The 17,881-nt window shown below is 36.8% G+C and overlaps 1 protein-coding gene across 1 annotated transcript in view; it reads left to right on the top strand.

Annotated features, from left to right (window-relative positions):
• The window catches only part of sim2 (SIM bHLH transcription factor 2), a 130,685-nt gene that overhangs the window by 85,566 nt on the left and 27,238 nt on the right, over window positions 1-17,881 (top strand). The window contains exons 5-7 of the mRNA XM_039744446.1: window positions 1,234-1,319; window positions 15,202-15,401; window positions 16,448-16,554. Of these exons, the coding sequence (XP_039600380.1) occupies window positions 1,234-1,319; window positions 15,202-15,401; window positions 16,448-16,554 (393 nt within the window). The remainder of the gene's footprint in view (window positions 1-1,233; window positions 1,320-15,201; window positions 15,402-16,447; window positions 16,555-17,881) is intronic.

Raw genomic sequence — 17,881 nt, forward strand, 5'->3', positions numbered from 1 at the left:
TGAGGAATTTCTTTTAAAGAGCTATCAAGTTCTTAGGAGAGAACTACATTGTGGTATGCTAGAAAATTGTTACATATTCAGGAGCCACAAGCCACTTCTGGACAGCAGTCCGTTAAATTATCAGGGCTGGGGTGAGAAATGCCTTGAAGTATACAAAAACTTTGGGAATGACATTACCAAAAGTAATGAACTGGAGAGAATGTAACCAAGCAATTTTATGAGATCAAATGAATAAATTAATGTCATTAAAATTAAAGTTACATACTTTAGTTTAATACATTCTTGTTTACTGTGACAAAGTGTTGCATTTCCATCAGACATGCAAGTAAAAATAGTATAGTAATTTTTAGACATGACAATACTATTACTACTACTAAATTTACTGTTCAAGTTTCAGTTAAACATTTTATTTTGACTTATAGTTATAAACATAAAAGTTTAATTTTTTAAACTACAGTGTTTAAGTTTTACAAATGCCATCCATAGTATTGTAATTGAGTCAGTGCCATTTTACTAGTGAAAAATGACAAAGGAATCATTAAGGTTAAGTTTTTCTTGTAGCTGACAGTTGATATTGCATAGGTGTGCACATTATGTCACATCACATCTAGCCTAGGGTGCCGCTTACCAGCTTAGTGAGAAGTTTTTCTGTGCCTTCTCTAGAGATAAATCATCACAGGACTAAGGGTACATAAAAATTAGAAATGGCCAGATTGGAATTGCAAATATGGATTTGATTTAGTGAAATAACCTGTTGGAAGATATGGAGAAAGTCATGCTTACAAAAGTCAATAAACATGAACATAAAGCAGCAGGCAAAGGATGTGGTCAGGTATAGGAAAAGTAAAAAAACAAGAATAAGAAAACAAGCATGAACCAAAAGGAAAAGGTAATAGTCATAGGCAATGAAAGCAAGAAGCACATTGAGGAAAGAGATGAAGAAACTATTTAGTTAACTAAAGGAGACAGTAAGTAATGAAATAAAAGGTTCAGCTTCAACACTAATATAATTAATTGTAGAATAATTGTCATTGTAAGTCAACAGCAAATAGAAAGTGCAGAAAAAGAGTATGGTCAAGCATAAGGCAGTGAAGTTTTAAAGTGTAACAAATGACTAGAGTGGTGAATTAGGATTAGTTTGTGGCAGCTTATGTTGAGGCTGACATCTGGATTGTATAAAGGTTTTGCACAACGCATGCTTATACTCTGTCTTGCTCTCTTTTTTTTTTATAGAATATGAGATGGAACGATCATTCTTTCTCAGAATGAAATGTGTCTTAGCAAAGAGAAATGCTGGATTAACATGTGGAGGATACAAGGTAGATGATGACACAACCTCTTTCCACTATATGTTCTCTATTTTTGTTTTTAAAAGACAGTCTTGTCTTAGCTAGAACAGTAGCAGCAGTGACAGGTCAAGTGTTATTATACAATGAATTATAACATTTGAAATTGTATTTTTATTTGCTATGTATTACAGGTATGTATATTATACCTGACCATGAATAAAGCAAATGCACAGCACATGCAAACTGTTTCACATGTTTTAAAGTATTTTAACATTTTCAAATTTTGCACAAATCAAGTTATAAACAATACTGATCAAATTAATGTATTTGAAAACTGGGCTATGTGAGTGGAAGAGCACAATAAGAAAACTAATATTTTATCAATGAATTGACTATTTTGATTGTAAAAACATATGTCAATTTTGTGCATAAATAGTTTGATAAGGCTAGTGTCATCATTTTATACGTAAATGCAGTTGTCTTTGAAGTGTGACTGTGTCCTACAAAAATTAATGTGCTGAAGCTCCCTGGATTGGATAAAAGCAAGGGAGTGCCTGAGAAAAAAAACATACATTTGAAATATTAAATGATAAGGTCATTAGTTTTTCTGCGATAACTCTGTTTTTTAAATGAATTCTACACAAGTTAATGTGAAAGTTGAGCTTTAATACACCATGCCACAATTTAGAAGACCTTAGGTGACCTCAGAAAGACTGTTACAAGCCCTCAATTGTTTCGAAACAGCTCTAAAACTGCCACAAAACCTTTCAGTATTCATCTACCGACTTCAAGACAAATGGCAGGGTCATTGTAACCCTGCATAGATTTCAATGTTCATCTGAATTGTCCCATATGGCTGGCAAGAACAATCATACAGGATGTCAAAAAGAAACTGAGACCCACATTCCTGGTCCTTCAGACTTTTCTTTGCCAGAGCATATGCCCATGTTCAGTCTTAGATAATAACAATTACTTAAACAGCAGTAATATTCATGGGTAGTTAGCAGTAAGAAAACCTCTCCTTTTAAAGGAGAACATGAATGCACATATTAGGTTTACTAAATACGACCTGAAATGATGAATCCAAAATTTTTAGGAAAGTTTGAAAACCTGAAATCACCTTTAACCAAAATAATGTTATCTACACTATCAAGCATGTCAACGAAAGTATTATGGTCTGGGGCTACTTTTCTGCCCATGCCCCTGTAGGAGATCTCATTCTTGAGGGCACAGTAAACTCATAACAAAATGAAAACGCAAGAAAATATCCAAGATTTGAAGCAGAGCTGAAAATGGGTCTCCCAGTATGAACAAAATCCTAAACATTTCAGCAAATTTGCAAGATGTCTGCAGCAGCAAAATATATCATGATGGTGAAATTTTGCATTCTCCCTTTTTATTTACTCCAGATTTCCTTATACTTTCCAAGAAGGTATGTATTATAGTGATAGGTGATTCTGAACTATGTAATGATTGACTCCTGCCAAAATGCTGTCTAGATAGATTTTGCCAGCCTTCTTATCATCTTTAGATACGAATAAGTAGATTCAGTAAATGGATGGAATCTTATTATTTATAATAGCTGAGCCAAGATTCTACATCTCAACCCATTTCAAATGCTGTCACAAAATGAGATATGGGCAGGCAAAAACGTAAAGCAACTGAAGTCATAGTGTATAGGACGTGTGGTTGTAATTTCCTCAGCATTGATGGTAGACTGATTAGTAACTGGAGGAAACTTTGGTTTATGTTATAGCTGCTAAGAGGTGCCACTACTTATTGAATTCATGTTCATGCAGTTTTACTCTCAGGGATCACTGAGTTTCTCTTAAATAAACACATTTCATTTAATAAATAATGAAGCAATATATATTTTAGTATGTGCTTTCGTTATTCATGTTATCTTCATTAAACACTGGAGTTCAGATAAAAGATTCTTTACAATTATTTGTCTAACACATGAAAATGAAAGGTTGACCTACTTTCCAGCAGGGTGACTAGCTTGATACTCCTGACTGATTCAAAAGATTTCAAGGTCTTTCTTGCACAACATTTACTGCTGGGTATTCAAATAGCATACACATCTGTATGTTTTTTTGAAGAAACAGCTAAGTGTCTACCTCTGACTTTAACTTAACTAAGACCTGGAAATATGTTTGTTATATATAATAAGCACCAGCCCATCATTGGGTTAATAAGTATGTTGAGCTACTGCAGTGCAATGGTTAGCACTGTTGGCTCGTGGATTCGGCATCCAGGGCTTAGATACTGTGCATGATTGTTGTACCATATGAAATTTACACATTTTATTTGTCTGCATGGGTGTTCTCCCCTGTCTCAAAAGTAGTGAGTATTAGGTTCACGGACAATAAATCTGTGTCATTGTAAGCATATTTGAGAATGCTAAGTTATATTGACAAGTACAATAATTAGTCAGGCTAATAATTGAGATTATTGAGGAGTCAGTAAAGGACGAACTCTCTGTTTCGTATGTACATAACTGCCATACAATAAAGCAAATCTTGAATCCTAATCTGAGATCCCATGAGAAGTGTTAAGTGTTAATTCCTTTTCGGATTATGGTGATTTGTATATATCTCAGAGTAATATATATTTTGGATTAGTATCCTTGTAATGTGAACACCAATTATACAGGCTTTCTAAGCCAAATGGAGTTTAAAATCAGGTGACTAATCATCATGACTTTGGAAGGATGACATTTAATTCAGTTATCCTGTCAGGATTAGTATATACCATGCAGCTAGACAAATGATAACTTTTGACACCAGTGTCCTTTCCATTGCAATGACTCATAAAGAAGCTGTTAGCTTTGTGGATCCTATTATATGGAAGATTTTTTCTGGGTGTTTTGTTGAGGTTCAGTCTCTGGGCACTTAAAACCCTTCCCAACTCTTTTTGCTTCTTAAATGACGTCACCTCTAATGTGACTCTTCTGTATTGATCCTGACTAAACTATATTATCAACTCATACTGTTTATCTGCTCATCAGTTTATTAGTAAACTTAACTTGCTTACTTGCTATGTTGTATGTCATCTTGTTACTCTGACATGGGTTTTTTGTGTCATTCTCTATGAAGATAGTGCTATAAAAGATAAACAATAATTGATTGATTTACTGATATTAGATAGATAGATCTTTACTTGTCCCTAGGAGGTAATTTGGTGTTTTACAAAAGCTCTTTAAATAAATAAGTAGATAAATAATATACACACACTTTGCCCTCAACACACATCAGAATGACTATAAAGCAAGAAAATTAAAAAGCTGTAACAGTCACAGTGAGACATTAAAGTACAGTAATCCCTCCTCGATCGCGGGGGTTGCGTTCCAGACCCCCCCGCGATAGGTGAAAATCCGCGAAGTAGAAACCATATGTTTGTATGGTTATTTTTATATATTTTAAGCCCTTATAAACTCTCCCACCCTGTTAACATTATTAGAGCCCTCTAGACATGAAATAACACCCTTTAGTCAAACATTTAAACTGTGTTCCATTACAAGACAGAGATGACAGTTCTTTCTCACAATTTAAAGAATGCATACACATCTTATCTTCAAAGGAGCGCCATCAGAAGCAGAGAATGTCAGAGAGAGCGCTTGCTAAGAAAAGCAAACAATCAAAAATCAATACGTGCTTTTAAGTATACAGAAGCACCGCGATAAAGCGGCATTTTGTAGAAGAGCGTCTGTGTCCTCTGTGCAAACAGCCCCTCTGCTCACACCCCCTCCGTCAGGCAGAGAGAGTGAGAAAGATAGAGAGAAGCAAATAATCTCAAGCACCGCGCGGGAAGCACATCGTATATCATTGAGGAGTTTTAGTTAATATGTAATACATGCTCTGATTGGGTAGCTTCTAAGCCATCTGCCAATAGCTTCCTTTGTATGAAATCAACTGGGCAAACAAACTGAGGAAGCGTGTAGCATAAATTAAAAGACCCATTGTCCTCAGAAATCCGCGAACCAGCGAAAAATCCGTGATATATATTTAGATGTGCTTACATTTAAAATCCGCGATAGAGTGAAGCCGCGAAAGTCGAAGCGCGATATAGCGAGGGATTACTGTATACATAAATATTGCTGTTTATATAAAGGAGTCCCAATAGCGTTTCTTGACTCATTTCTGCAGAATAATTTGTTGGCCTAAAGTACTCAGTGTTAGTGTGTCAGAGAGAAAATGTGCAGCATGGTTCATAATGACACTCAGTTTTTTGTTTTTTTTTTCTTTTTTAATTCTCTCCTTTGCTAGAAAAGGCCTTCACAGGCCATCACAGAGTTATGGATGTGAAGGATGTCACTTCCCACATTAAAAGAACATATTCTCCTAAGAAAAAAGAGCTGGCTCTGCCCTTTCGTATATAGTTCCACTGTGTTCCAAGACCAATCCAACCAACATTAATGTGGTCCCCAAGTACTACGTTTACATCCACTCCTTAAATAGTGAGAGGATACAGAGGCTGTTTGGTGCAGTGAAAGTCAATAACCAGTTCCTTGGTTTTGCTGATGTTAAGATGCAGACAGTTTGCACCAAGAAACAAACTTCTCCACCTGATTCCTGTACTTACATAGCCTCTTTGTCATCGGATTTGAATCCTCTCTTTCTCTCATTCAGCAGACCTTTTAGGTCCTTGGTAATCCAGGGCTTGTTGTTTGGAAAGCAATGCATTGTTTTTGTGGGTACCACTGTGACAACACAAAAGTCTGTGATGCAGTGATAGCGTCCGTCAATATCTGCCCCATGTGACTTACACATCATTTCCCAGTTTGTCATTTGGAAACGGTCATTCAGAGCCATTTCATCCTCCACTTCCTCACTAGTCTGGTGTTAACAGGTTGTCGTCTAATAACAGGCCTCTAGCTGGGAATAGGTTCAAACAGGTTGTTGTTAGATTTGCCTAAAGGAAGCAGTAGAATAGAATTAAAGGCATATTTGACATTAGAATACAGCAAGTCCAGCCTGTTATTTCCTCGAGAGGAACTGGTCACAAACTGGTAGAAATTTGCTATTGTTCCTTCCAAAATCACATGGTTCGAGTCACCACATATATTAACTGCCTGGTCGGAGTGAGTCATCATTAAAGTGTAGATGACAGAATGAATTATTTCCATTGCTACGTCCCCATTTGCAGAGGGAGGAATATAAATATTAATAAGGATGATGCAATTCACAAATATTGAGAACAAATTCTGACAGCCAGAATTTCAATGTCTAAATTACAAACTGTAGTTTTAATTGTATTACAATTTAATTATATTACACCATTCTCCTGTCTTTTTTCCACACTATACTGGGTTTCTGTTTGCTCGAATAAGATTAAATCCATTTAGCATTAAAACAGTGTCAGGTATATCTGGTTTTTGCTGGCTCTCCATAAAGCACAAAATGCCACTGTACTTGTATGCTCCATGATCTGCTATAAGCACAGACAGTTCATCCATCTTATTTGACAAAGATTGAACATTGCTAACTATAACAGATGGTGGATCTGTTCTAAATCTTTTTCGCTTTCCTTTTACTCTAGTGCCAGAACGTCACCCTCTCCATCTGTGGACAAACAGCTCCTGCGATAAAGTGCAACTGAGCTGGTTAGGCCTTACCTGCATTGCAGGAACCCCTCGGTGTCAAGTAGAACCTATCATACAAGCGTTCTGCTTAAAACACCCATTTTTGTCTTGCGAAAAATTTTCATTCATCATCAAGTTGCACTAAAATTGTAACATTTATTTGAAAACCTGCTCAAAACTGCCAACATTTAAATTGGGGCCTTCTGTTGAACAAGTTCAGCTGTGAGTTTGTGTTACATTTGATACTGGTAGAATATTATTATTATTATTACTATTATTATTATTATTATTATTGAAATGTGGGGTGCTAAAATATGCAATTTACAAAAATGAAGGTGAAATGTAAAGAAACGATAAAGGCAAATAAAGGCAAAATATAGTTCTACTTCAAAACTAAAAATAATATTAATCTCAAAACCACTAACAAATAGTGTTGAAAAGAATAATAATGAACAACATGAACAATTAATATAAGACAGAGTGTTGAACCAGTTCATATATAAAGCAGGTAATAAGATGTTGGGTGTATTAGATTGGGCAGACTGTTAAAAAGCAAGTCCACATAGTACATACTAGCACAATTGTCATGATTCTTAATATTTTTCTGCTCTTAATAATTGACACATTTTTAATACAAATATTTTGTTTTTCTGTATATCTATATATTGAATTCACTAAGGCAAGACAACTATGGAAAGCACGCCAGAAGGGGCGTGGACTCACTGAGCCGCCGACAAGTAAGACACCTATGGCGCATGCAGAAGAAGCCACGCCCACCAACTCCTTGCACCTCTGAGCCACGTTGACTGTTCATAGAGGCATGTTTCTCGCGGAGGTGAATCGCCATATGCAGCGTGTTAAACGGTTTGCGAGGGGTATCCCATGGGATCCTCAAAACAATCCTTTACAACTGAGGTTAAAACACAATGAAGTAAGCAGTCTTTAAAAACCGAGTTTTGGTTACGACGCACGACCGCGTGCACCATAGCAAACTGTTTTACTGTGTTGGTTCGTTCCGTGCATTGTTATAATGTTGCTTTTCTTGCTGATTTATTACATTACCGATTTTTCAAATGTTAATTTTCTCCCTGTGCTTAAAAATCATTAATGGTTTTATTTCAGGTGACTACCTGTTGAAGCTCATCGAGAGAATACCAAGTGTGTGCAAAGCAGTAATCAGAGTAAAGGGGGCCAATTTGGAGGAAACTACAATATAAAACATGTTTTCAGTTATTTCACCTTTTTTTGTTAAGTACATAACTCCACATGTGTTCATTCATAGTTTTGATGCCTTCAGTGAGAATCTACCAATGTAAATGGTCATGAAAATAAAGAAAACACATTGAATGAGGAGGTGTGTCCAAACTTTTGGCCTGTACTGTATGTATATATATATAGAGAGAGCGAGAGAGAGAGAGAGAGAGAGTTGTTATAAGGGCGAATCATCTGACTGCCATTTTGGATCATGTTTGCTTCATGGGTGTTAGGTATAGGTATAATGACACCTGTTGCTGCCCACATGACAGCTAAATCATTGATATAAAACATGAAGCCCTAGTAGCAGGCTTTTCAATAAATTAAAAAAAAAAACTGCTGGTGGAGGCTTTTCGGTTTTTTTAGGATGTTTTACAATCCGTTTTTTCAAATCTTTATCTGGGCTTAACAACCCCACCCTCCTCTGACAATATGTTTGTCTGTTCCAAATTACCATTCAACTCTTAGTCTTTTCTAAGTATTTTCCACCATGTTTATACCTAGTTTCTCCATATATACAGTATATATACAGGTATACTGTATATACTACAGTATATATACAGTATATGCTATAAAAAACAGTCCACGAGCAGTCAGTCATTCACATTCATTTTTTTTTGTGCCACTGTAATAGAAGGTAGGGACTGACTGGCTTCCTGTCTGTGATGGTTGGAGCTTTGCCTGGCCAGAAGACCCATGTAATGGAGGGGCTAAAGTCCCCTTATCCAGAAGAGATAACAAAGTGGAAGGGTGACAGGGCCCACTTATCAGAGCTGTATACTCCCTCAATGCACTAGGTGATGGTATCTAGGTGATGGGTCAACTGAGGAGTTGTAGTCCTGTTTTATAGCCATGCTGGATACAACGGTATCAGTTAGAGGAAGTTGGTGAGAATACTGTAGATGTCCCTATTTTGAGGGGTCTTCTCCTAACCCAGAAGTGCTCCCTACATGTAATGTCATGACACAAGAATTATTCCCAGGTCCAACATAAAATGAGTTATCTCACCTCACACTGGGAATCAGAGTTACAGAGGAGGACAAAGCTTACCTGGGAGGAGTGAAGGATAGAAAAGAGAAAGAAATAGAATGTAAAAAAATGGCTGTGAGTAGTTCTTTGTTGATCTGTGACATAGACATGATTGCCAAATACACCAATTGTAGCCTCTAGGGGACATCATTGTTTCCCAAATCTCTTGAACAACTATTCAAAATCTAGTTTTGTGTTTAAGTGATGTTTTAATTAAAGGAGATAACCTTTAAACAGGCTTTGTTCTTCTGCACAACACACACAATGCATAACTCTTGTTTCTTTTCTTTACTATCCTCCATTTCTCCCTGCAAGTTTTGCCCTCCTCCTTTTATGTCAGACCAAGGAATACTTCTGGTGTCACGCCATTGTATGGAGCAACCACTACTAAATCAGGAGCATATAGGGGCATCTAATCTTGACAACTTCCACTAGCAACCTCTACCATAACTGTCCAACAGGGCTACAACTCCTAGGTTGCCCAGCAGGTGTGCACATGAGTGATACAGTAAAGAGATACTGCCACCTCGCGCACTAGGGAAGTATACAGCCCTGATAGGCAGTCTCCCACATCCTTCCACTATGTTGTCTTTCCCGGGAAAGGGAACGCTAGCCAGCCAGGTTCAGGACATCTATTCAGTTTCTTTCACAATCCAATATATGAGCCTTCCAGCCAGACAAGGGTCCATCCATCTCATCTGGAAAAGCAGGCCATCCCTGTGTTTTTATAACATCACATACTGTAAATGTTTAAGAAATTACACAACAAAAAACAGTGCTCTTTCACTTCTTCCAAAAGGACTTGTGAATAGATTCGGCCAACGTGATGGTTTAGTATTCCACTCGTTGACACTGCAATAAATAATCAACTCATGTTAAAGGAGAGGATAAATTATTCTGTATGGAGGGTTTCAGATGAATGACAGAACTCCTTAGAAAAATAAATAAAATGTGAAGATCTCAATCGAATTAAGCAAACAGAAATATTATGCCAATTTCAGTATCCTTGTGGTAGCACTATGCCGCCAGCATTGCAGCTCATAATCTCCAAACAATTTCACATTAGTGCCACTAATGCGCACACTACTATATACCAAGTCATGGGACTTTAATGGGCACAAAACCAGATGTGGCATGGTGCTGGGCTTTCGGAAATGTAAATTTCCCAGCAGGCATTGCACAGTTAATGTAAACAGTAAAAAATTCCTTGACTGTCAGTACCAACACCTACTAAGATCTGTCTCCATATTTTCAGTGATCGCTTGAAATGCTGTTGGGCTGCAAAGAGGTCTCTTTGTTTCGTGTGGCTCTTCTTTTCAAGCTAAATCGGCTTAACTAAAGTAGTAGGCTGGTAGCTGTTTTCTGGATGCAAGTCAAAGAAAGATCGTTCTTTAAAGGAAGCCACAAAAGACGCTTTGTGTCAGCATGTGTCCGAAATCATACAATAAGAAACGGGATGAGCCAGGATCACCACACACAGCATAGCTGTTATCTGTTATTGCTGTTCTGTAATCCAAGCAACCACAAGATTTTAAAAAGGATTTCAGATGCTTTTCTTGCCTTGTTTAAAGAAAAAAGTAGTTAAACTTGTCTTTGTCTGCTTTGTAGCTTTAATAGAGAAAATGACATATTTCATTCTTAAGCTGAAAGAAGATCAAGGACACAATCATGGGTAATATTAAAGTAACCTATTGGTTCCTGCCTTGCATTTGATGGTGTCAGGATAGGGTGCTGCGTACCACATATACCAGAAAAGCTGGTTCAGAAAATGAAAGGATGGATGGTTGAACAAATTAAACTGGTGGCATAGTAGTTAGTTCTGTTTGTTTACAACTTAGATTATTTGGGTTCAGAACTCTTAATGCCTGTATGCTTTAAGGTCTTCTTAGTGTCCCTCCTTTTTCGTGTTTGCAGGTTGCTGCTATCTTGGCGGCCTTAATAAACAATGCAGGAACTAACCCTGGCGGCACTCCAGTTCATTACAGGGCTCTCTCACATGTGCTCTCACTCTCTTTCATGTGGGGGTAACCAATTAACCTAAACCACATGTCCTTGGGATTTGAAAGTGAGCCAGCAAAATCCCTTGGGTCAACAAAGGAACATGCAAACTCTACACAAACAGTGAACAAGCTGGGAATTGAACCCATGATCCTAGAGCTATGAGGCAGAAGAATTAATTGCTGATTACTAATAACGGACTGCTTCAATGACTAAGGAGCTGCAAATGCAGCTATCACATGTATGACATGATCAATTATCTCTACAAAATGCATTGTAGACCTTGAAGAAGATGATTTGAAATTATATTGAAGGTGTTTGAAGTCAACATGGAAGCACATTTACCTATACATGCAATTAACATTGATCCATGTTATCTATAACCAAATTTTGAATGGCTGTCCTCTTCAGACATGCAATGCTCAAAATATTAAGGGAATACTTAATTATCACAGTCTGTATGATGGACTGGCATCCTAGTCCACGGTACAAGTTGCCACAAAGTACAGTGTGTCCTTACAGTGTTGTTAAATATGTCCATCACTGAATACAATGAACCTTTAAACAGAGCAACTTACAAATCAATTGGTACAGTTATTTTCATATTTTTATTGGCAGCTTAAGGGACTTCCTCAAGGTCATACAGGTTGGCAAACACTGGCATAAAACCATTAGGCCACAGTGCCTAATGCTGTTCTATTTACTGGTCTTATGTTTTACCCATAGGCCTATTGAAATCATATTTAGCTCATTACAGTTATGACTCATCCTTACAGCAAGACTATGCATTCCAGTTAAAAATGTCTTTCTAATTATGTCAAAACATAGCAACTCTGATTTAATAAAGAATTCAAAAAAATAATATTCTACTGTATAACATGAATCATATTTATATATAGACAGTGGCACTATGATGTTTTCCTTCCTTTTTCATTTTTAAATTATGATTGATAGAATTTTCTAGTTTTGTAAATGAGATGATAATGCTTCAGGCATTTTAAGCATGATTGCAGTTATTTTTTCAGAGTAAAAACAACACTCACTCATAATTGAAAAAAACATCTTGTGATGGTAATGGAGCAAACGTTTCTGTCAAATCTCAACTTAACATTTGAGCCATTTTCAAAAGTCAAATAACACGAATGTGGGGGTTAGGGACTGTAAAGCAGTTTGAATCATTCCCACAGGAGATCATCTCCATTCATTCCTTCAACCATTTTCACTTGGCTTTAACCACTACACATGGACACAAAACATCTTAATAGTTATTTTATCAAACAAAACAAACATTTTGCAAATGCATGGCTCTAGCCTATGTAAAAGTAATGACTACTTGCTGCAGAAAACCACAATGATGTTAACTTTAATGGGACTCCGATATGAACAATGACACCTAACACAGTAAAAACTAAAAGCAGTCATAACTCATGGCACTTATTTTGTTTGTTTTCCTTCCTTCCAGTGTCTTTACAGAATTCACTGTGAATTACTTCATTGTATAATAAACTTTACTGTTTATTAATTTCTTAATTTAGAGTACTTGATAGCAGTAGTAATAGTATTGTCAAATGTAGACAACAGTGAACTTCTCACTTGCATGTTCGATCAACATGCAACACATCACCTCTCAAGTGTGATATCTTGTCTTTCTAGGTAAAGAATGTATGTTGTTTTTAACCAATTCATCATCAAGTCTGTTTAATTCATTTGAGGGTCATGGTGTGGCTAAAGTCTCTCCTGGAAGCACTGGGTACATCCAACTGTTGCATTGTCAGTTATGTTATATATGTCAGCCTGTAGTCAATTTTATTTACTTCTATCCAAACAGTAATCACACTATTCAACAGGGCTGAGTGACATGCACTCTCTAGGTGAGACACAGCAAACACAGTGGCCAGTTTCACAAACCAACCATTTACTTCTGCACATCTACAAACAAACAGGCTAATGAGAATTATTTTGATCCATCAGATCACCAACATGTTGACAATGATTGCATCAGAGCATGACCTGTCTTACAAATAAGAGGGGACAATTAAGTCCATCAGCCTCATTTCTTTAACTGATAGTTAAGGTGTCCCAATATCTTATCTAGAAACTTTTTTAAAACCTGTAAATATTTCTCCTTTAACTTCATCACTTGACAGTTTGTTTGAGCTTCACACAAGTCTTTTTAAAGTGATACGTCTTTAGTTGTGATTTAATTGCACTCCCCCCAACAATCCCCTAAATTTCAGTCAGTGACCTTAAGTGTATGATTGAGTGTTTACCTGAAAGTTTTCTGCTGGATCGATTTTATCAATGCCTATGAGAATCTGAAGACTTAGATTAGGTCTCTATACCAGGCCTCTCCTGCTCAAGAGGAAACATATTCAACTTTTTTTTACAATATGACCAAATATTTTATTTGCCTTTTTACAGAAAATGTAATAATATTTAAAAGGGTTTGAGGAGAAGAGATAGCTATTCTAAACATCAAGGCAAGACTTTTTTTAACAGGTATCAGACAATAAAGAATCAATATTTCTACCTGAAATATTTTTTTTACAGTAAACAGTAATTGCCCTTCCATCTATAAACAAAATTCAGATGCTGTAGCTCACACAATAAAGTTCCAGTCCAGACATGAAATTTCGGATATCACATCCTAGCACTCACACACACACACACTAACAGGGCTACTTATAGTAAAATGACACACATCTGTGGTTACAATATCAACACAAAATTAATCAAATGTGAAAAGTTAAAAAATATATTTTACACCATATACACAGTGTGACCTTGCCACCTATAACTGATTCAATCTCTCCCTTTTTACATCTGTTAATCCCATGTAGGGCAGTATAAGGTGCACTTATTTAAAAAATCATGGACCTGGGGCCAGCCATCACAGGGTACATAAACACACTCAAAAATCAACCATAACAGACTATTTTCAAGTCATACATTATCTGAACATACAAATTTGGGATGGTGATGATTCCAGAGCACCCAAAACCACTCTGCAACAAAAGGAGAAAGATTATGCACACTCCGAAAGTGCTTCTGTAGGGAATTGAACTGTGATTCCAGCACAACAAGGCAGCAACTTTCTTAATTAGTGCTGACAGTTGTGGACTATGGTCGGCAGCTTATCCCGGCCAAAACCCCTAAGCCGCCAGGTGGAGCCCTCCCTGCAACATGGAGATGTTTCGAATTCCAGCAGGACATCATGGACATTGGAGTTTCCCTTCACAGCCCTGCTGAATACCGTGGGAGTCACCAAAGGACGCTGCAGGGAGACTCAAGGACTCGTATGTTCAGTATAGCCCGGAAGTACTTCACAGTCACGAGGACAGAAGAAATAAAGTACTTCCAGGCTGAAGAAAAAGAGGAGTCTTCACCTGACCCGGAAGTGCTGGGTAATTGCATGGACTGAGGGATCAGAAGCACTTCCGGGTCAAGGACTATAAAGGACTGTGGGAAATCCCAGATGGTTGAGCTGAGTTGGGGGGAAGGGTGACAACGCGTCTGGGAGTGGAGGATTGATTATTGTATTGGATTATTGTTATTATTTATGAGTATTGTGAAGTGGCGGGTACTTTGTGCACTTTATTATAATAAAAAGTCAACAATTTGGACTTTTATCTGGTGTCTGGCGTCTGGTCTGAGGGTGCAAGGGGACAACAGCGCCCCCTGTCTGTCACACAGTATTGTCACATGTATGAAGTACAGATAAATTCTAATTTCCATGTTCAACCAACTTGCAACACATTGCCACTCTCTGGTTTCACGATAAACTTCATTTTATGGAATAAAAAACACACATCAGCCTGCCTAATTTTCAGTTATGCCCCCAGGTTATTTAATTTGTTAACTGCTTCTGTTAATACTCTGGAGAATATATGAATGCTGTACATATGGACAATACATCTGAATCCTAGATAACTCCCAAACCCCAGCAAAATGAACACTTTTTCCGATTGTTTGTGCGTAAATTACATCATCTTACCTTACATATTGCAGAAGCCAATAACTCCTCCTGTCTCTTTATTCTAATCCTAGGTGATTCACTGCAGTGGCTATCTGAAGATACGCCAGTTCATGATGGACATGTCACTCTATGACTCCTGCTACCAGATTGTAGGGCTAGTGGCTGTAGGGCACTCTTTGCCTCCTAGTGCCATCACAGAGATCAAACTCCACAGCAACATGTTCATGTTTCGTGCAAGCCTGGATCTGAAGCTCATTTTCCTAGACTCAAAGTAAGTGTCCAATGAATCATCAGCTAACTGCAACAAATACAAATGGTTATTTATGAACTAGGCAAGTTAAAGAGTCAGACCACTCATATTAGACATCGGTCTTGGCATGGATAAATCTGGCACCATTTACCAGTGTCCGCCTCCATCACTGAAATGTGAAAAGAAATGAGCCAATGTCAGATGTGGTTACCCTTGCATTAAGCCACATTGCTGTCCTACTCCACCAAGAGATTCCTTAAAAAGACATATGCATACGAAACTTCACACTTTAACTAGCCACACCAGTCACACTGCTGCCAGCCAGATATTTAACACAAATTAGCTTCTTTTGTTAATTCCTAATGACACATATTTTGTTATTTAAACAAAATAAAATAATTTAGTACAATCATTCAACCTAGACAATGATTAACTCTCTATTTCAATTGGTAAAAATTGTTTTCAGAAGTGAATGATATCCAAATAGCAACATACTACAGTCCTGCCTGCATCATTCTTAAAATAAAGGAATATCTTTAAGTTTATTAACAGAAATCTATCTTTCAAAAACAACTTTAAAATAAAGTGAACTGTGCCTGGAATTCATGAGTACAGAATTAGCTGTAATACTCTTAAAAAAAGTGACTTATAGTAGAAGTGACAATTTCTGAGTGGCACAATAGTTAGTGATGCTACCTCAGTGCTTCAGAAGGGAAGGTCTTGCCTGCTGATTGTATGTGAAGTTTGAATGTTTATACCTTTATAGGGTCAGTATTGACAGTTTGACAGTACAGTGAAATTCTTACTTGCATGTGTCAAATGACATGCACCAAGGCACTGTGATATTCCAGTGATGATTGGTTGCATTACTAGGAGAAACTAAAGAGGCCTGTTCTTAGTGACAGTATTTGTGTGCATGCCAATGCTATGAATACCACCCCTTCTTAATTAGTACCAATAATTTGCAACAAAACAGCTGTGATGACAACCAGCTTAAGAAAAATATGCAGCTGCTGTTGTTGTACTTTAAATACTTCATGCAATGCATTATGAATCCTGCATTCTAGGGTGGCAGAACTAACAGGTTATGAACCTCAGGACCTGATTGAGAAGACTTTGTATCATCATGTTCATGGATGCGATGTGTTTCATCTGCGGTACGCTCATCATTTATGTAAGTTTCTTTTTTGTTTTAAGCATTAGCAACTTTTAACATACATCAACAAGTTAAAGCATTCAAAGAAAAGCTGAATCATATAATTGGGAAACATTTTTGGTTCAACATTATTAAAGAAAGAAATCTATTTGCTTATATGTAAAATCATTCAAGGATAGGATGCTGTAATATTTTTTCAATTGGATATAGATGGGAAACATACTTTATTGTCATGTGTACTTTTACATAGCCTCAGAAAAAGTAAAATATTTACACAAAAAAAAGCCATCAGGTTAGTTTTTGTCATACAATATATTGCTGCAAATGAGCAGATTCTGTGTACCGTGGTTTTTAAGTGTTCTGCAAAAACTACAAATTGGTCTTTGTGCATCCATTATCACAAGGCAATTGATTTTTTTAACGTACAGACTAGGAAGGCAACTAAGCTTCATTCATACACATTTTACACATACTGTAAGCAGCCGTCAGAGCTGTTGCCTCACTCTCACACTGCAAACACTCTTCAAATTTCAACAATTACTGGAGACTCTTCTGACATCCCAGGTATGTACCTATTAGGTTAACTAATTACAACACATCAACAGAAGAAAGCAGAAACAAATGAAGTCAAAAATGTTAAACATTTAAGGTAAGGTAAACCCCTTTTGTAATAATTTTTGCAGATTACAGATGGATTCACATATAAATACAATCTTCGTAATTAATATTAGGTAAATTATGATTTTACCAATGAAAAGAATTGTATGTATTGTATTTTATGGAGAAACTACACATAAATAGAGAGAAAACCCAAAACCCTGTAAATAAAAGATTAACTGTACTGTTCAGTTTATAACACCACATTATGAGCAATATCTTGTAAAAATTCTAAATGGAGTACTTGTCCATATAATGATATTAACTATGATTAAAGAAATATTCCACCTAAAAAAGATTTTTTATATTATTTATCCTGTCTTCTTTGTAGTAGTGGCTGTGAAAATCTTTTAATCTCATGTTTTTATAGAGAATAGAGATAAAGTTCCCGACACATTAGGCTTCCATGTGGACCAATGCTGCACAAACAGGAAACAATATTAAAACATCCACAAAAAAAATCTCCATTTCCTCATGTCACATAATTAGCATCCACTCGTATACTCACAATGTCCCAAACGAATGTATTTTGGCCAAAATATTGTTAAATATTCTACTTCCAGAATATACTTTGAATCGAGGGGGAGCACGTGACCAATCTTTGAATTAAGGACCCACCTCTTTCCTCATTGGCTGCTTTTTCTTCAGCACTGGTCCTCAAAGAATCCTATATTGTCAAGAATTTTGT

This window comes from Polypterus senegalus, chromosome 2, assembly GCF_016835505.1.
Source record: "Polypterus senegalus isolate Bchr_013 chromosome 2, ASM1683550v1, whole genome shotgun sequence".
Taxonomy (NCBI): Eukaryota; Metazoa; Chordata; class Cladistia; order Polypteriformes; family Polypteridae; genus Polypterus; species Polypterus senegalus.